General features: G+C 36.5%; 4 protein-coding genes across 4 annotated transcripts; 1 reads left to right on the forward strand and 3 right to left on the reverse strand.

Annotated features, from left to right (window-relative positions):
* Nucleotides 1-261: 261 nt before the first annotated feature.
* Nucleotides 262-2,524, reverse strand: LOC106778308. The gene is made up of 2 exons (XM_014666253.2): nucleotides 2,423-2,524; nucleotides 262-2,140 (listed from the first exon to the last, which is right to left on the reverse strand). Exon 2 carries the CDS (start codon nucleotides 1,715-1,717, stop codon nucleotides 524-526), a length of 1,194 nt encoding a protein of 397 aa, XP_014521739.1. The 5' UTR covers nucleotides 1,718-2,140; nucleotides 2,423-2,524; the 3' UTR covers nucleotides 262-523.
* LOC106778307 (pentatricopeptide repeat-containing protein At4g14190, chloroplastic) lies at nucleotides 2,325-4,558 on the forward strand. The gene is made up of 2 exons (XM_014666252.2): nucleotides 2,325-2,779; nucleotides 3,264-4,558. The coding sequence occupies exons 1-2, from the start codon at nucleotides 2,402-2,404 to the stop codon at nucleotides 4,389-4,391; spliced, it is 1,506 nt and encodes a 501-aa protein (XP_014521738.1). The 5' UTR covers nucleotides 2,325-2,401; the 3' UTR covers nucleotides 4,392-4,558.
* Nucleotides 4,559-4,649: 91 nt separating this feature from the next.
* On the reverse strand, nucleotides 4,650-11,813 carry LOC106778263 (protein PRD1). Its single transcript, XM_022776142.1, has 9 exons — nucleotides 11,210-11,813; nucleotides 10,522-10,634; nucleotides 10,241-10,416; nucleotides 9,366-9,674; nucleotides 8,081-9,044; nucleotides 7,278-7,986; nucleotides 6,375-6,655; nucleotides 5,539-6,205; nucleotides 4,650-5,197 (listed from the first exon to the last, which is right to left on the reverse strand). The coding sequence occupies exons 1-9, from the start codon at nucleotides 11,657-11,659 to the stop codon at nucleotides 4,955-4,957; spliced, it is 3,912 nt and encodes a 1,303-aa protein (XP_022631863.1). The 5' UTR covers nucleotides 11,660-11,813; the 3' UTR covers nucleotides 4,650-4,954.
* Nucleotides 11,814-13,167: 1,354 nt separating this feature from the next.
* Nucleotides 13,168-19,259, reverse strand: LOC106778299 (protein transport protein SEC23). The gene is made up of 12 exons (XM_014666240.2): nucleotides 18,381-19,259; nucleotides 18,122-18,295; nucleotides 17,376-17,537; nucleotides 16,649-16,791; nucleotides 16,421-16,496; nucleotides 16,101-16,273; nucleotides 15,914-15,995; nucleotides 15,499-15,576; nucleotides 14,715-14,876; nucleotides 14,368-14,631; nucleotides 14,049-14,153; nucleotides 13,168-13,871 (listed from the first exon to the last, which is right to left on the reverse strand). The coding sequence occupies exons 1-12, from the start codon at nucleotides 19,119-19,121 to the stop codon at nucleotides 13,725-13,727; spliced, it is 2,307 nt and encodes a 768-aa protein (XP_014521726.1). The 5' UTR covers nucleotides 19,122-19,259; the 3' UTR covers nucleotides 13,168-13,724.
* Between the last annotated feature and the right edge of the window lie 1,320 nt (nucleotides 19,260-20,579).

Here is a 20,579-nt window from a genome sequence, read left to right on the forward strand (position 1 = left end):
ATTTGCAATATCCTCTGCTAACGTATAAATCATTATACAATCATAGTAACAATCACAAACAACAACAAACAAGTATAGAGTAAGCTATCGTTAAAACCAACCATAACAATACAATATATGAATAGCAATTAAACACCACATAATAACAAACATGCAACCCTATTCATATCATTATCACTAATCTCCTAAACGTCGTCAACATGAACTCTTCGATCCTCGATGTCATCATGAACATCCCCACACATAAATGAAAATATAATATATTGCAAATTTAATATTTTAAAAATGGGTGCACAAGGCCACAATATTTCAATATTACATACAATACAAAGTCCTTTTTCCTGATTTTAACTGCAAATAGCTGTTATTGAGTTGAACACCAAAGAAACATATCAAATAGACATCCATAACAAGGAACCAGAACTAATCAAACAATGCGAGCTGATAAAGACTATGAAGCAAACGAGACAACTAATAAATAGATATTCGATGACCAAACTCGGTCAAGTAGAAGGTCAAGTGTTCACTTATGCACAGATAAATCGGATAATTTGCCCGACTGTCCCTCTGAGACATCATTGTCAGAATCTAATTCCCACCAAGAACCTCTGTCATCCTTATAGACATCGTCAACTTCATCAGAGGTATCTTCAATATTATCATCTTCAGATGTTTCAGCTACAATATCATCCACATCCAATTTATTTTTATCTGCATCAGGGTTATATGTCCACTCTAACCTCTTCAAAATATCACGATCCTTCCAGTTTTTCACAACCGAAGCAGCCTGCTTTTTAGCCTTCCCCATCAGAATTTCCTCCCAAGAAAAGGCAGTATCGGCAGTCCTCTTCAAGACACCATCATCAATATCCCCAATGACAACCGTCTTCAGACATCGCAACCTTGCCTCCTTTATCACATCAACAAAATCAGAATCATCAGACACAAGAACCACACACTCAACCCGCCTATGATCCATGACATCCACAATGTGGCTTTGCAATGCTCGATCTGCAGCCTGCGGCTTATCCAACACAGTTTGAACCCAAAACCCAGCCCGTTTGAGCTCATCTGCCAAACCATACCCCACTTTGGGTGTGAGAATAGCACTTGCAGCCTTCTTATACTTTTCCATTTTCATAGAATACTTAGCCACCAACTTCACCCTCCTGCTCCCTCTAGCAGACTCAATCTGGTTTATCCTTTTCCCGTGCTCACGCTCATGCAGTTGCTTGAAATGGTTGACAAGCTTGTCATTAGTATAAAACTTTCTCCCACAAACCCGACAACGATAAGGTTCATTTGGCTTGATGACACCCTTGTTCTCTAAACGATACAACAGTTCCCTCTCTTTCCTTTTCTCCCGTACAGATTGAGGAACATGACTAAAAGTGTGGCTATTTGCATAAGCCACCATGTAACGAACAATCCCAAAGGAAGATGCAGCTATTCTCAGCTTATTGGCAACATCAAAAGGTGGGATTGCATTGGGTGGTTTATTGTCTAAGTCCCAGAAAAGCCCCACCCTGTTTGGCTTCTCGTTTGGATTCAATTTCTGATTTTTACCCCATTCTGATCCAGAATGATAATATCTCAAGCCACCGTATATATGCCAGCATGTAGCTTCTAGTGAGAAAAAGCAAATGCTACGAAATCTGGAGACTTTGAAAGGGTTATCTGTTCTTCTGTAAGTCAAATAGCTTTTAAAAGTAACCATTGAGTCCAATCAAGTTTCATTGAAAGAGAAAGAGTAACGGAGATTGTAGATAAACCATCTTCTTACACCATTTTCAGAACCGCGAGTAACGGTGCAGTGAGGAAGTGCATGGTTGGGACATTTCGTCGAACACTTACTCGGCGAAATCGAAGCGGAAAAAGAATAAACGTGGCGCGAATGTGGAGAGTCTTCAAATTCAATCAAATGTGAACTGTGATAAACATTACCTAAATTTAAGTTTCGTGCAAATTTACTAGCAGGAAACTGTGTGGAGACGTTGGAAGATGAGGAGGGAGAAAATGACGGAACTGCGTAATCCCCCGGCACCGGCGCCAGCGACACCAGTGGAGGCCTTGTGGGGTCTTCTCCCGGCCGTAGAAAGGCCTAGCTGATCGAGAATAATTGATTTCTTCCAATAAACTTCTGCAATCACTTTTACTTTCAGTATATTTTTGTCTTAATTCAATCGGGATGACTCGTTTTGGAGTAGGAACACTTATTTTTTTTTTTTTTGTTATATCTAACAGGTTTAAATATATAATTTTATTATTCTTTAATAACATTTTATATTTCAAAATATTAATATTTTTAATGTTTTAAATTAGGGGTGGGATGAAAGGGTTTAGTTTTTTATATAGAAAAAAAGGAGGCAAGAGGGTTGAAAATTGAAATGTTTAAAGAAAAATGGTGAATGCTGTGACTCACAGTCAGAATCAGTGTGTGCTGTTGTTGAAGTTGAATCCCAATTGCAGAAGGAGCAAGAGCAGCTGCAGCGTCTTCCCAAAACCCTATGCCACATTCCCATCCCTCACCACTCAAATTTGCCACGCCTCTTTCCACCGATTACCTTTTGCTGACACAGTTTCAGACACAAAGCACAGAACCCTTCTGGTTGAGACTTACCATCACCATGGCAGCCTCAGAGCCCTACTTGTAAAGCTTGAGAGGGAGGATTCCAACCCCGTCAACATACTTGCCCAAGATGGAGATTGGTCCAAAGACCATTTTTGGGCTGCTGTTAGGTTCCTTAAACATGCCACAAGGTTCGCCGAAATCCTTCAGGTAGGGACCCTTATGCCAATGTTTAATTTTTGTGACAAAGTTGATAACTTTGCGTAAAAGGAGCTAAATTGCTCCGAGCGTTGAATTTATTGTTGCTTCTGTTCCAAATAAACCTTAAATTTCATTGTAGAGTATCAGCCTTTCTCTTAATGGGTTTAAAAGTAAAAGAAAAAAAACTACGTAAACAATCCCCAAGTTTTAGGAATTTTGCTTAGTAGTCTTCCAAGCATTGGAAAACCCTTCATTGGTCCCTGAACGGAAGTAAAATATGCTAACATAAGGAAAAAAACTGGTAGATATTGAATTTTTTGATACTTACTTATATAACTTTGGTACTTTGGAAATTACTTAGAAAGTGAAGAGTAACACTTCAGGACCAAATTTATGGTTTATTCCATTCGATCCTGTTTTATGACACTTTTTTTAGTATCATTTCTTCCCTTGTGAATTGAATCCTTACTTTCTCAGCACTTTGCATTAATAGGTGTTTGACATGTGGAAGAACATTGAGAAATCTCGGATTAGTGAGTTCAACTATAACAAGATAATAGGCTTGTTATGCGAAGATGAAACGATGGAAGAGGCGTTAGCTGCATTGCAAGAGATGAAAGCTCAAGGTATGAAGCCTTCTTTGGACACTTATAATACGATAATTCATGGATTATCCAGAGCTGGTAAGTTCAGTGATGCTTTACGGTTTTTTGATGAGATGAAAGAATCTGGCTTAGAGCCAGATTCTGAAACCTATGATGGTTTGATTGGAGCCTATGGGAAATTTCAAATGTATGATGAGATGGGTGAGTGTTTGAAAAAGATGGAGTTGGATGGATGTCCTCCCGATCATATCACTTATAATATACTTATCCGGGAGTATGCTCGAGGTGGGCTACTCCAGAGAATGGAAAAGCTATACCAGAGAATGCTTTCAAAGAGAATGAAATTGCAATCTTATACTTTTGTTACAATGCTAAAGGCTTACACCACATTTGGGATTGTTGAAAAGATGGAAAAATTTTACAGGAAAGTCTTGAATTCAAAAACATGTGTAGAGGATGATGTGATTAGAAAAATGGCTGAAGTTTATATCAAGAACTACATGTTTTCTCGACTGGAAGACCTGGCACTAGATTTATGTTCGGCATTTGGTGAGAGTGATCTTGTCTGGTGTCTCCGACTCCTTTCTTATGCATGTCTTTTGAGTAAAAAGGGAATGGATATAGTAGTTAAAGAAATGCTAGATTCCAAGATCAATTGGAGTGTTGCTGTTGCAAATATTATCATGTTGGCTTATGTGAAGATGAAAGATTTCAGGCATTTGAGAATTTTACTGTCTCAACTGCCAATCTACCGGGTGCGGCCTGATATTGTCACTGTTGGAATTGTAATGGATGCCAGTAGAATTGGTTTTGATGGTAGAGGAGCTTTAGAATCATGGAGAAGAATGGGCTATCTGGACAGAGTAGTAGAATTGAATACAGATTCTCTGGTCATTACTGCGTTTGGGAAAGGTCATTTTCTTAAAAGCTGTGAAGAAGTGTACTCTTCTCTTCACCCTGAGGACAGAGAAAGGAAAAAATGGACTTACAATGATCTCATTGCTTTATTGTCATGAAGCAAACATACTGGTAGCATGACTTTATGAAACCAAGATAGTTGGTTATTCCATCTTTGCTTTTATGAAGTAAAGAAAATGTAAGAAAATAGTGACTTCTCACTTCTGCTTGTTCTTTTCTTTTAAATTTAATTTAATGCTTTTGCACTGTCAATATCAAATGCTTTTGCATAAATATTTAATAAGATTTGGCTATAACTAACTTTGTAACTGAGTTGTTATTGTCTATCTCATATTTACATTACACTCGATATTACCATAGCATGTATTCCATTGAATTATGTGAGTGAGATCCAAATACCTCCGTGATGGTACGTACTGTACTCTGAACTAGTTGGACCAGATGACCTGAGATCAGGCTCTCAATTATATGATGATTTGCTTTCAAGTCTTCTAAATTTCCAATGTTCTGAAAGGAGTCCGTGTTCAGTCTAGTATGCTTAAATATTACTTACTGCCGTATAACACGTATAATTATTCTTTCAGCACATTATTCTCTCTTCTTATCACTTTCATAGTTCTATAAAATTCAAGTGTCCCATGGATTAGATCAAACACTAAAGCTACCTACAACCACCATTATCTACAGACAAGGAACTGTAAAACATCTCTATTTCTTCCAAGATCTTTTCACTGCCCGTATGAAATCCCAAGGAAACCGTGTCTATGTATGCCTCTGATGTCATTAAATCAATCAGAAACTCACAAATGTCTCCCGTGTCATACGATGCGGTGAAGACCTTCTTTATCGCCTCGTTTGGGAGATCGCCTTGAGCATTGTTAGTGTAAACGCGCTTTCTGCATTCCTGTAAATATTAGTAGATATGGCATAACTAAGGGGTATATACAATTTAAATAACCATAAGTTTTTCACATTCTAACTTCTATAACCATTTTGCACTTTATTTCTTCATCTATTTTCTTCCCCTCTCTCTTGTCTTCCTTAAGACGGTATATACATTCCAAGGAGTGTAAAAAAAATACTTCTTTCACATTATTCGTTTTACTGAATCACCTTACAAAATTTATACGCATGAAAGAATTGTGTGTGCTTTTACAAAATACAAGGAAAATATGGTATGTAAGGTGAAAGCATGGATAAAGCATAAACTAACTATGCGAACCTAATCGAAGACAAAGAAGTTACCTGGAGAATTTGATTTATAGTTGCAATTTGCTCTGTACTTAAGAAGTTGGATTTCAGTAGTTCTCGAAATAAAACCAAAATCTCCAAACTCAAGTTACTTGCAGTAAGATTTTCCAGTATACCAGATATACTTGAACTATCAAACACAGATCTCATCCACTGAGGGATTTTACGCAGTTTCAGGACAGCTATAGCTATAAGTACTTGAGGACTTTGTTGGTTCATGAATGATTGCGATGCTAAAGCAGGAGCTGCAAAAGATACTGTCATCTCCTCAATAATCAATCTACACCACCTACTCCCTTCTAAGAGTTCGGTTTTGCTTGTCAGATTTTCCCATCCCAGAATCATTGACAGGCAGAGGCAACAATTTGTAGCCACTCTCAGATCATTATAGAAGACCAGCCCTTCCAATATACTCCTTATGGACATTAAGTACCCAACAGTACATCTCAGCTCTTCATGATTACTGTTTATTTGATCTGATATTCTGTTAAATAACTCCAACAGACTATAAGAAGCAGCTATCTTGATTGCAGGAGAACCAAAATGCAGGAGTCTGCACAAGTCATGGCAACGGATGCCAATGAAGGCCAGTGGCTCCGATGGTTTCGTTGAAACAAGGAAGCTTTGCCAATCCACAAACCCTGGTAGGATAGCATGCAAACTAGAATCGAAGATTTAGGATTTACAGCTCATTTTTTAAATATTTGGAAAAGACCATTAAGGGGTGTAAAATGTAATTTTCTGACGTTAATATGCTACAATCAATTGGCCAGAAAGTGAAGAGGATAACAAAAAAAAATTCTTTCTATTACTGATGTCAACCGGCTTACCTTTTAACGGCGAAGTAATGAAGCAAAAGCAAAAATATTAAAGCTTCTCCGGTGCTTGTTCCCTCGTCGTGGTCTACCAAAGCATGTCCCTTCGCAGAAGCAGCACAAACTACCGTGTTGACCATAGAGATTATAGAAGTGTTAAAAAGAATGGTCTTTGAAGTCTCTTCAAGTGTTTTCTTGGTGGAAAGATGCAAAATTAAGGAAAGAATGCCAATAACGAAGAGACTTTCGTCACTTAAAATATCAACCTTTTCGGGTGGAATTGAATATTCCATCATCTGTAGAAGTGGTAACATGGTGTGAGAACAATCAATAACAAAATCATTTTGTTTTCTAGTATGTTTAGGGATAGTTGATCGGTTATAAACTTTTTGTAATTCAGATCACATTATTTTTCCACCTCATATGTAACAATGGTTTGGCTGTAATCTACTTCCATTTGGTCCTTGTAGTAAGAAGGTATCTATATTTTTCTAATATTTCGTAATAATGATTGTAACACATCTCCAAATAGTTGTTTGTGGCCTGTTATCCATTATAATGTACAATAGATGATTTTGCATGCATGGACATTGTATTCCTCAATCCTCACATCAATTCTGAGCAGGAGTAAGGTGGAACGTTAGAAAATTCAGGGACTAAGTCGAAAGCTAGAGTAAATTAACAGGACAACAATTGTACTCTAACCAAATAAAAACAAAAACAACAAACAGAGGTCAGTAGACAACTATTAGGAAAATGAGACCAAAAAATGGCTCTAACTAGATAAAAAGTAGAGGTCAGCAGGCCACTCTAAGAGGAATATAGGACCTAAAATGGGAGTTTCTGTTTTCTAATCATGATAATGTTTGAATTCATACGGGATGCAATGTGATTAAATAGAAGTTCAGCTACTCACACCTTCATGGTTACCGCAACCCAACTTTGATCAGCAGACAGTGTTTCAGGATGCACTGAACTCAAAGTGTTAAAAACCAAAATCAAGATGGACACGTACGTTGTTGTCGACAAAGAATTACTCAAATAAAACCAACTCCTGATTGTTGTCGCTATTCCATGCAAAGATAATTGCTCACAAGCAGTTGGGTAGGCATGAACCATAGTTGCCACAACATTAAGAACACATACTGCGTCACGCTCATGGCTTTCTGCCTGCAAGAGCTGTGCTAATAGGCACACGAAAATTCTTGCTCCGTAGTTATCTTCAGTTGATACTAGCTCAGCTAGTGTCTGTACGTTTACAGTTTGATTATCGTTTCCAATAATTATGTCAGTCTCTTCTAAGTTATAGCTTCTGCAAAATTTCAAAGTCTGATGGCATAATGAGTTGATTACGTCATCTTGCTGAAACAACCACTTCAATGATACTGTGTGAATTCTTGCTGAAAGTAAGTCCCATTCATCATTTTTTATGAGCTGGAATATTATCTCCTCGGCTTCTCGACTGTAGTGAATTGGGTAGTTCGCGTTGTCAAGACCCCTTAACAAACTGTAAAGATTCACCAGTCGTGTCACGGTCATATTATCGGTGGTCCGATGATGAAAATCACTCCTATTGAGAAGAATATATTGTTCAAGAGAAGCTAAAATCAACTTCTCATCTGCAAGTCTGGTAATTAAAGTCAGAAAACTGTTAGGGAAAATAGTTGTTGGTGAACTGCTAATCAGGGGAATAGGAGTACGAATTTTGGCAATGCAAGTACCTTTCATCATATAGCGAACTGGTGTACAAAATCAGCAAAACAGCAGATTGACAAGAAGGCAAATCCAAACTGTTAGAACTCCTTTGCCCAAGCAAAAAGAGTAAATCGATAGGATCGTGAGAGAGGTGTAGAACAGCCTCTCTAATTGGTTGTCCAGAATCATTACCTAGTAGAGAATCCATGAGGGAACTTAGCAACAAGTATATTCTATTTTTCATCCTATCTCCTGTAAACAAACCCAGGCACTCATACGAAAAACTGAACCAACCGACTGAAATCAAAGTCTCTGCATATTCCGTGGCATTAATACTAGACTGCAGAAGCAGTATCGAATGAAAAGTTTCCAGCAATCCCAGGGCAATGTCCTCTTCCATTTCTTTGATGCCCATTACAAGCCAAGGTAGTAAATAGGCACTGCATGTATCAAGAATACTGCTTTGAAGTTCCTGCTTACTAGAGTTACTGGAGTTTCCATCGTGACTGTACGCATATGCCTCTTTAAGTAGGTACAAGCATTGCAGAATTTGGTTGACATTCCTTTCAGAGACAGAGAGACAAGCTAAAATGGCATGTCTTGTTGCTTCCCCGATTGATTTTGACAGATCTAGAGCTCCACTACCAGATGGATATCTTATAAGAGCAATAAAGACGGAGCAGACCATTATAAAGGTCTCGGGAATCATTCCCATTTCTCCACCAGAATGCTTTCGAAGCATTCTTATCAAAACAAGAATCAGTTCCTCTAGTTGAGAAATTGATACAGATCCAGGGCACTCAGAAATGCATTCATAAATGAGCTTCAGTGTGGCACACTGGACAGGGTGAAAAGGAATTTCCGCCACATAATGTAATGCTGGGATAAGAGTTGAAATTCCAACAACGAGTCTTGGTTTAAAAGTTTCCTCAGCAGTTGATAAAAGGTCCAATACCTGAAGGCACATCTTCACTGCTGGGTCCTTGTACTCTGTTCATCAAAAGAATAATAAGTAAGCTACCTACCAAGGTATAACAGAAAGGTCAAAATGAAGTTCTGCATTCACAAGCACATAATAGAAAAAGTCGAGGTAAACTAAATTAGATTAATAAAACCAACTACAACCAGATAACCAACTTTGAATTCCATTCAATCAGAAATGAATCTAAAGTAGGGCAAACGCTTTCGTTTTATATTGTGGCAATTAACGAGGCTATAAAGTATGCACAGTATTCTACACAGCAAAATCAATATTGCTTTCATGTAGGCGAGAGAAGGACTTGTTTGGCAAGTTCAGTACTAGGTCCTCACCTGACAATCTTAATATTTCAAATAAATAATCTGCAATATTTTCTTCCACTAAGACTCGAATCTGATAGTCTGAAGTTTTGACTGAAGACAAATAGTGAAAGAGTAAATCTATAGTGCCGATTTGAACTTGACTGTCTGACGAAAGTAATGGGCCCTTGATGGCTTCAGCAAACAGATTTACCAGAGATGTGCCCTTGGTGCCATCTTCAGTTTCTTTAGTGTCAACTCTTTCATTGGAAGAGATGTTATAAGTATCATATGCACATTCTTCCCTGAGCAAATGTCTTCGAGCCAGGATAGTCAAAAGTGCTAATGAAAAAAAATGTAACTGTCATTCATAAAAGAAACTAGAATGAAAAGTATTTTGTAAACTACAGCATCTAAGAGTTAATGATATCTATACTTTGAACTATGGCCAAACTGACTTTTATCCAGACTTGGAATTGTTAACATTAACCACTCGTTCATTACGCCAGCAACTTTGGTGATTCGAATGATGTAGGATAAGGATGCAAACTCTTGAAGAGAAAGATACGAGCAGATAATCAACCTTTCCATGAAATTCATGATACAGACATCAGATGTGATGCAATGCATGTCAGTGTTTTTTGTCTTCATATTGTCAACATGCAATTGCACCTTTAAAAGTCTGGTGTTCTATATCACCTTTGTTTCTATCTATTACTGAGTAGTTCTGTAGTAGAGTATCCATGAGTCAAATAACAAAATACTTTTGACATAACGTCCTAATGTCAATCTCTACTCTATCGGTCCAAAATAGGCTTCACGAAAAGAAAAAGTTAAAACGAACAAGACAACCAAAAAGAAGTTTCAAGTTTTCTTTCCAAGGAACAAAAATAAACTTGATAACGGACCAATACAATTCATGCGAACATCGTCATTTTGAGTCTTCATGAGCACATCGACCAACAGGTACAAGATCTGTGGACAAAAGGGAATCAACATATCACTTCCATCTGCCTCTGCTGAAGCACTCTCAAGAACAGATAGTTTATAAAGGACAAAGAGGACCTCCCCTCGAATCTCCTCACTGCACCGAGCGAGCAAAGGACTTACCACGTGAAATAAATTTTAAATTCAACGGTACAGAAAGTCGACAATATAGCATCGAATACATAATATATGTGAACAATACCTCGGCAACTGAAGGCCCGTAACAAGAACAGAAATGAGGTTACCAATGTCTTTTATGTGTTTATGGAGATCATCTCCATTCTCACCATTCAGAAGAGCCCCAAGGCAGTGAAGCTGTCCATTCGGAACAGTAGAAACAATCCATAAAAATTTCCTTTCATTTTAGAATTTAATTAGAATATAAAGACTAGCACATTATGTATAATAAGATTATTAACTTCTGTAATAATAACCTTAAAGGTAATGATATCTAGGGTGATTCTTAAGTTATGTTTGGATAAACTAGTCCTATAAAACACTTTTAAAAAATGAATTAAATGTTCTAATATAGTTAAAATATACTTAAGCACTTCAGTTTATGAAATAGTATTTATATAAATTGATTTTTAGCTAACGAAGAAAGCTAAATTCATTTTATTCGTTGTCTTACTTTCTAGTCATAAAGGGCTAAACAAAAATTTATTCAAACAGTTAATTGAGAAAGTAAAAAAAAATTATGATGGCGCTACGTATAAAAAACTAAACTCTTCATTTTAGAGTAACATTTTAATTTTATGGTACATCTCGACTCTGTACAGATCCTCTTGCTATTGTCCAAAGTTATGTAGCAATGTGAATCTCCACAGATAATTTGACCTTCTAAAGATGCAGAAGTGATATTAAAACTGAGTAAGGGAAATGAAAATCACCAAGTGCAGCTGAGGGGAAGACCAACCGAAAGCACCGGAAGTGATGCGATCGGAAATCCTAGAGACGAATTCGCAGGAAACGGAAGGGTCTGCGGACGCAGAGAGGGCGAGGATGAGATGTGTGAGCTGTGCAGCGATCGGCTCGTCGTGGAAGGAGGAAAGGGCGGCGACGAGAGGCGAAAGAAGAAAATGAGGATGGAATGTGAGAAGCGGTTGAAGAAAGTGAGGCAGTGAGAGGGATCGAGAGATCTGGGAGAGAGCGTAGGAGACATGGACGGTTGGGGAGAGAGGATTGGAGAGGAGGTTGGAGAAGCAGACGAGGCAGATGGAAGCGCCGTCGTGAGTTTGGAGATTCAACGAAGATCGGTGGCCCTGAGAACATGAAACTGGAAATCCCTCGTCGTCAGCGTCAACAACGTCGGCATTGCGTGAATCGCTGCACCAGTACATTCTCTTCTCTGTACTCACCAATCACCAGAACGCTGCTGCTAATGCTTTCGCTGTTTTGGCGCCAAGCTGATTTTTAAATTGAACTGGTAGTTAGTTAAGCTCTTTCTAATGAGCTTCGTGGCAAAATTGGGCCTGTCGAAGACACCACTTTGCAAAGCCCAATTATTTCTACACCTTCATATTTCCTCTCGGCATTCTATAAATGTGTAACGTTCAGAGTTTGGATTTTATTACATCATTTGTATTTGTAATAATCTTTTATTTATTTCTTATGAATTTAGTTGTCTTATATTTCAATTAATGTTTTTTTTCAAGCAAATAACAACAGTAAATACCACTATTTTAACTAGAAGATAAAATTGTTATTTCATTACTCGTGTAGATCATAAATAGAGAAAATAAATAAATGTACATCAATATTATACCTATTCGATACTATTTCTAATTAATTATAACTTTATTGTCACAAGTCTTAGTGAGAAGAATAATGGGATATTATTTATTCAATTTTTTATTTGTAATTTCATTCGTAATATATTTGATTTGTATTTATTTTACTCGTGTTAATTTTAGGTTGTCATTATAATTGTAAAACTATGATTTAGACTAATCTTTAGACAATTAATACTATAAGATATTCTAAAAACAATAATAAATAATTTTAAATGATAATATCTTCTATCACAAACAAATAACCTTGCAATAAAAAAATAGGAACAAAAGAGACACAATTATGAAAAAAAATATATAAAAGAAATAAAGTTCTAAAATAATATTTAAAATTCTACAATTTTAAGTAATTAAATTTATCAAATAAACTTTTATAACTTCAATTTATTTTAAAGTTTTTACTAAAATAGCATATTATTAAAAAAAACATTTTAAATTCCTTATTTCAAATTACTTATAAAAATAAATTGGAAGTTTAAAATAGTAAATGTCACATGAATAGAAACATCAGCACAAAACCCAAATAGAAAAGTTCCAATATCGTAGCTTTCGATTGAATTAATTTTCAATTTAGGCCAGTTTTGCAATTCACCTATAAACATACCAACAAATCACTACTGTTAATCTATTTCATTTTCTCACTTTTATTCGTATCACTTTCTTGAATGTACAAAAACTTTGAGAAATGTCTCCTTAGAGAACTCCTATTTTTGCTTCAAGTAAAAACGGCTCTCATTTTCTGCATTTAAATCGTCCAATCTTTTTGCAGTAATTTTGGAATTCATAAATTTTAAAAGTTCAGAAAATAATTCTACTTACTATTTTCTAGACAAGCGTCTAAATCGTAAATGTCATGTACCACATCAAAGTACAATCACTAACATGACATACATGTCACGACACGATATTATAACATTTTTTTAGATTTTAAAAAATTAATAAGAACTAAATTAATCTAGAAATTTTTGTAAAACTTTATTTGAAGTCAAAGAAAACCATATTTAAGCACGTCCCTCTTCATGCAGGATTGGAAGCAATAGAACAGAGGGCAGCCAAAGTATCAATTTCAGAGATGAGGTCCTATAAGCTTACTTCACAATATACAATACAAAACAGTATCAAGAGAATGATATCAAACTCAACATCAGAAAAATGACTTTCGTTACTTTGCTACCTGGGGAACATATAAAAGTAAAAGAACTATATAAATTAAACCAGCTGAGGAACCCAAAAATTCAGATCTGGGCCAAAACAAACAGAAAAAACTGAGTCAAAAATATATCCCTCATTTGCTAAGCTGCTGTCGCATAGATGGTCTCCTAACTCCATTATCTATCTTTTCTTTCCGCACAATACCCAAACTTAACATACTTTCCAACCCTTTATTTTCTCCACAAAAAGAAAAATCGACCAGAACCTTAAAGAATCATGTTTCAGGTCTTCCTTATTCTTCAATTCATGTAGGCTCCGACCTTCTCCTTTTTAAGAACAAAGGGAAGAAAGGAAAAGTATTGAATGCAACAGCACAACGCAGGACACAAACATGATTGGTGAATTCCCCAAACCAAAGTCCAGACAGAACCCATAAAATCTCAATCTCTACTATTATCTGTCCTCAAGATTGGACAGCCAACCTTTGCAGATGCTCAAAGAAAACTTGTAGGCTCACATCATCAGTAAATATTACATCTGAACCAGCGGACATCTCATGTGCATTATTATACGTTGCTGAGGGATTCAGTTTTGCTAATAAAAATCTTGCCTGTTAAACATCAATGAGAACCCAGTAAGTTTCGATATGACTACAAATCTAACCTTGGTGAATCAATGAAATGAACAAAAAAACTGTTAATATGTTATGTGGTGAAATGGGAGGAAAAGTAACCGTAACAGTTAATTGAGACATATACTCAAACTGGTCTTGGTAAATTATACTGACCTGGGAACCGTGTTGGTCACACACAACCAATCTAGGAACTGGGAACCGTTCTCTAATTATCATTTGGGAATCATCATGCGGGGCACGTAATAGCTGTGCAAATGCCTGCGCCATATATTAAAGTTATCAGCAAAGCAAGAAAAAATAGTAATTAGAAAAATGGCCCAGAATAAAATAACTTTAAAATACATCTGAAAATAGTAACTAGAAAATAGTAACTAGAAAAATATAAAAATATATTATAAAATCTGAAAATCGATTTGAGACATAATTTGCACGTAAAAATGATTTCTTTGGCAGGATGTGACAAAGTACAAACCTGGTGTTCTGGCTGGTTCTGGTATCCCAAGTTGCGCCACTGAGCTATTGTCATCCCATGAAAAATAACCACACTAAAATATGAATCTAGCAACAAAATCCGGTCTGCAGCAATGGAAGCCACATCTAACAATGCTGGTGCAGGGAGTGAATTAAATGAATATGCTATCAGTGATGGCTGAATCATAACAGCAGCATTACTAATATTTTCCCTGTTTAACAGCATGCGGAAATATGCAGTCTCGTCTGGACTGTTGTTAAAGACCTGCCAACGCACACATATCAACACCAAAGAAGTTAAATAAAGTTTGAAAAGCGGGACAGGAAGAAAATTACAACAAAAACTACCTGTACAAACTGTGAGCGGCGCAGATTGAACATAAACTGAGGAAAAAGTGAAAATGATGGGTTTAATGTAAAAGATGATGGATCATCCTTGCGATAGTCACCAAACTTAGAACAGAGACGAATGAGAAACCGATCCAACCACCGTGTAGCATCAAATGTTTCCTGATCAAATAAAAATGAATGGTCAGCAAGGGATTAGTTTATAGGAAGTTCAACTAAAGAAATTTTGCCACGGATGATATGATAGAATACCAATTCAAAAACTAATAAAATTTAATTTTGAAAATAAAAACCACACTCAATAAAGAAACACAACTGCAGTCCCAGAAACAGTATATTTTGTCCACAAACTGCAAATTACAACTTAGTTGCCTAATTACACCACTATCATAAGATATATCTTAATACATAATACATAACTTTCATCAATTGTTTTCTATGAATTACCATAATGTTGTTTCTAATGCAGAACTAATAAATAGTTACTAATACAAGATAAGTTATTTACTAAGAGCAACTATTACATGCCCAACAACCAAGGATTTCAAATTTGGTAAACTGGTTATTTGCAGCGAGTTGTGAAACACACATTTATACACTTACACCTTTCATCAAACCAGCAATATACACCTATTCACCCAATTTTATGTTGTCCTAAAAGCAATCACAAATTCGAATGAAGATATTGTATAATCTACTAAAGCTTGACAAAAAAATATATTTATGGTCTTAAATTCTTTTAGGAATACCAAATAAACGAGTAATAACACAACCTGTGACATACCTCACTCTCCATTTTTAGAGAAGCAAATCTAGCCATTACAACTGCTGCAGTTTCTTGGTCAAATCCTTGAACCAATTCCTGAAGAGAAAAATGATAAAAGTAATTAAAACCATGTGCTTATCAATCTAACAATTTCATTGCTAATAAATAATTGTCCTGCACAGAAAATAATGCATATGTAGGAACTAAACTAACTCAGTTCAGTCTATTACATAGATATGCACAATGAACACCCATAAATGTAAATAGATTTGGATAGGTATCAGAATATGACATAACATGAGAGTTGGACTCGACAATTGACAGCAAGAAACAAGAGTAAAGGGAAAAACATTAAAGCTTTCTTTAATATCATGATAATTGTAATGACAACAGACAGGCATCCACTAAAGATACAAAAAAAGGATGAAACTACCTCCGAGCTAACAGTACTATCTACCCATCTTCTAGTTACTGTTGTGACACGAAGCACTGATTGACCACTTGGGTCCTGGTAGCTGCAATGAGAAGATGAGCATTAATATTCAATTCCTAGTGCATAAGTGCAACTAGATACAAAATAGTATATGAGCGAGATCATATTAGAAGTTATGTGACATAACCTTGTAAGAAACTGTAGGTACAATTGTGGGTTGACAGCACCTGGGGTGTTTGTCCGCTCACTTGATGAAAGATCAAACATCACAGTCAAGCATGTGCTCTTGTCAAGGCCACACATCTTCCATGCTGTTGTGTTTCCCTCACCTATAACAGTATCAGCAACAGAAGGCCCTTTCTGCAGTACGATTGTCACCATAAAAATCCAGAAAAACCACATATATTCAGTCTTAGTTCTGTTACTTTGGTTGACCAACTACCAACTCCAACTCCAGAGTTAAGAAGCAACACAGAATTAAGAGTTTCAAACAAAAGAATATCCAACCTTTTCCAAGGAAGTGCAAGGCCCGATCACCCCCTGAATTTTGATTTCCTTGGAGCAATTTATCTCCAGGGTTCCACTGAAACATAAATAAAGCTGGCAGTGAGTACATCTGATAACAGATAAAGAAAAAATGTTTGCAGAAAACAAGAGACAGGGCAGGAGAAAAATGAAAACATGTTCACAAAAAGGAAAATGTCAGTATAGCATTTAAAATGAACGAATTCTCACTTGAAACAAAGACCAAGAGATTGTTCCCCATCCTCAAAAACTCGTTTAAAAGAGTCCTTGAAGACTGAATGACCAAAACTTTCAGCCAGGACAACAAGACCACCAGTTCGTTCAACCGCAACTTTAATTTCTGCAACTCCAACCTTTATATTTAAAGCATTCACAATTCAGCACGGGACAGAATTAGATCCAAATTGATTTTCAATGTAACATTCTGACAAAACTACAAACTCAAATTCATGCATACCCACTGCACAAAATAAACAAGAACTTTCTTGCATACCCATAATAAACTCAATCACAAAAAATAAAATAAAATAAAAAATTAAAACATAACCAGAATTTCTCTTAAGCAGAAAAATAAATGAAAACCATGATGCCATCATACAATCACCCAGATAGATGGAAGTGAACATTAATTAACCACATTGAAATATAGCTTCACAGGTCATGTAGCCAGGTGTTTCCAGTGACAGGGAAACGAATTTAATTAGGAATATCTAATCAAATAAGCCTGTGAAAAATTTTGCATAACCACATGAATCTACTTAGTCCGTCAATGTAAAATAAGATGTCCGGCATTTGATGAAATTAAATTAAGGAAAAAGGCGCTTGATTATCAGAACTCACTACGTTCTTCAAAGTCTCACTTTGTGAAATCTATCAGCAGCACTGCAAGTGAAAGAATTCTTAAGGTATGAGAATATTAGTATATCCTGGAACAAACCTGATCAAGTGCTGATGCAAAAATGTCTAACACATGACCCTGGCTAACCAGCTGTTTAGCGAGACCTTCATAAAACTTGACTGCTTTCTTGAAGTATGGTGCTGCATCTTTATCAAGATCTTTATGAGAGCGCACTGGGTCAGACAGATCTTTTGAAACAATCTGCATAGGAAAGAAAAGTGATATATAAATCACCAGAAACACCCAATATACACAAAAGCATGCATAGCATAAACAACAGTTCCTTCTGCGTATTCAAAGTTTCCCATAAAATCTTTAGTCCTTTCTGCTCTAGACTAAGACAGAGAAACAAGAATTGCCCCCAGTTTTTCTTTGTCCAAAATCCCAATGAACACTTGACTGAAGAAATCAATCTTAGGAATATCCTAAGAAACAGTAAGAGCAGGATGCCTAATTCCTTACTACCTTTAAAACTACTATTTCTATAGTTCTCAACATATTTCAAAATACTTTGCTTCTAGCAAGTGACAAAGCACAAATATCAAAATTTGCACACCATAAGCCAATTTTAAGAGTAGTGTCTTCCAAAGACAAGCACCCCCCGTGACACTTAACTGCTGCCAAGTCACATAGCATCACAGCAAAACCGCACCCTTCCTACGGTCATACTCCTAACATAAAATTTGATAAATGCAGAAGACCTCCCCAACACCAGCTCCATATTCACAACCTTAACAGAGAAAATGTCATCCAATTATACAACAAAGAACAGAACAGCAATTTACCGCCCCAGGTCCTTCTGTGCACGGCCCCCCAACCAAAGCTATGATTCTAGCGCCAGTCCCAGGAGTACAAGCACTCAACAACCCCGCAGCAACATTCAAAGCAACCCCGGTGCAGCGCGCAGGGCGGCGCCCAGGCGGAACCGGCCACTGATCCGTCTGTAATTCATCTAACAACTGCAAAAAAAGAGGCACAAATAACGAATCTGTAAACCATCTACGGCATTGAAACCACGAGGCAGTAAAATCCATAAACAAATACCGCATTGAGAGTATATTCACACTCAGAAGCAGGCAGCAAGAAGCGTGTGATGCCGGAACTTGGTAATCCCCCGGCACCGGCGCCGGCGACCCCAGTGGAGGCCTTGTGAGGTCTTCTCCCGGGAGTAGAAAGGCCTAGCTGATCGAGAACCTGATCGGCGGGAATCTCCTTGGAACCGCGGAAGACATAAACCTTGGACATGTCGGAGAAGCCCAATTCATGAACCTGGACCTGGGTGCCGAAGGAGACGAAGCCGACGAGTGCGTTATCGGGAAGAAGGCCAATCGCGCGACGAAGCGCTGATTTGAGGAACTGGATCTCCTCCTCGATGAGACAGGTGTCGAGCAGGAAGAGGAAAACGGGGGATGGGTTGAGGGAATTGGAGAGGGGGAGGATGTACTCGACGGTGGTGTATTGGGGGTATAGTTCGCCGGGGAAGTTGGTTTCTGAGATGGCATGGTACTGAGGGGGGAAGTGGTTGCGCTGGTAGCAGAATGGGCAGATCCAGATCTTGGCAGTGAAGTCGACGCGGGCGAAGGGGTTGAGGGCGGAGGAGCAGGTCTTGCAGCGGAGAGGAGCGTACTGGAGGCGGGGGATGTCAGGGTGGGGGCGGATGAGGGCGACGGTGGCTGCCAGAGGGATGACGCACTTGCTCGATTCCACCTTGGTGCGGGGCCACACGTTCCACGTCATGCGCACTCCGTCCACTCCCTCGGGATCTGGGCTCGCCATCTCCGACATCCTCGATCACTCACCCGCGGCGGCACCGGCAATTCTATTTCCCTGGGAAACAACTCTCTCTCTCTCTCTCCTTCAATTTTCAATTCTAATTACAATTAACAATCCCAATTTCACTCGCTCTGCTTTTCTCTGCATTCAACTCCTTTATTACTCTATTCTTCTTCTTATTAACTTCACACATCCATTTTTTATTTTTTACCTTTCAGGGTTTTTTCAGTTTAAATTTTACTTTTTATGTACAAATATTACTCTTTTTTACAACCTTTATCTTTTAATTTATATGTTTTTATATAAAATACATCTACAAAATTAATAAAAGAAATAGTTTTTTCAATAGTCGTTCTTTTAAATTATTTATAATAGAAAAAGTTGTCTATGTAGTAATAATTAAAACTTACTCACAATACAGTTATAAAAATGATTTATTTCTATTATTATCTTTTATAAATTCTTTTTACAATAATACTTTTTTAATGTTAAAATACGGGTTTTCAGTACTAACATAGAAATTAAATGCGCTTTTGGAAATTTTTTTATTTTTTGTCGTTATATGAATTAAGTTAACGTCACGTGTTATTTTTTTTTAACAAATATTTATTTCAATGCTGGTAAATGTATCTATTTTTAAATAGTTTTAATCGTTATTAAATTGCAAGATAATATGCAAATAACTATTTATTTTTTCCATCATTATTATTATTGTATAGCTTAAGTTACCATTTACAATGCATTTAGTAGTATAAGATAGTTAAGATTTAGGATAAAGATACTTAGACAACATTTTTTTAATAACATTTAAACATTATCATACGTGTCATTGTATGATTGATGTGGTGTCATTTTGACTAATCACACAATGATACAGATGATAATGTTCAAATGTTGTAAAAAGAAAATATTATCTATGTATCATTATCCTAAGATTTATAAGTTGGGATCTGAATTCAAAATGTTTATAAACTAGCCCACTAAAAATCACATGTAAGAAAATTACACGAATTAAAATAAACAGAAAAAAAAATTTAGAATATCACAAAAAAATATAATATTTGAATAGAAAATGTAAAATGCAATTATATGTTTGGGTAGGTGACAATGGGACTGTTTTGGCAATGAAAGGTCAAACCGTTGAAGTCTCTGTAGGTTTTTTGTTTTGTTTTTTTCACTTTTAACTTTTGTAGAGAGTAGGTACCTTAACCATCTATACAGGTTGTTCTTTTTCCAATACATCTAACTATGCAATTAAAAATCACTTCAATACATCTATAGTTTATATACGTCTTTATCTTTTTGATATTTTTTTAATAAAATTTAAACTTAATAGAGTGTTGGTTCGTTATTTTTTTTTTAATTTTTAAATTTAATTTTTAATTTCAATTTTCAATATGATGTGTCAAATATAAAGTCAATGGATATTCAACTCACTCTAAATTTTTTTTGTTAATTTTGTTTAATTTA

This window comes from Vigna radiata, unplaced genomic scaffold, assembly GCF_000741045.1.
Source record: "Vigna radiata var. radiata cultivar VC1973A unplaced genomic scaffold, Vradiata_ver6 scaffold_246, whole genome shotgun sequence".
In the NCBI taxonomy this organism is placed as follows: Eukaryota; Viridiplantae; Streptophyta; class Magnoliopsida; order Fabales; family Fabaceae; genus Vigna; species Vigna radiata.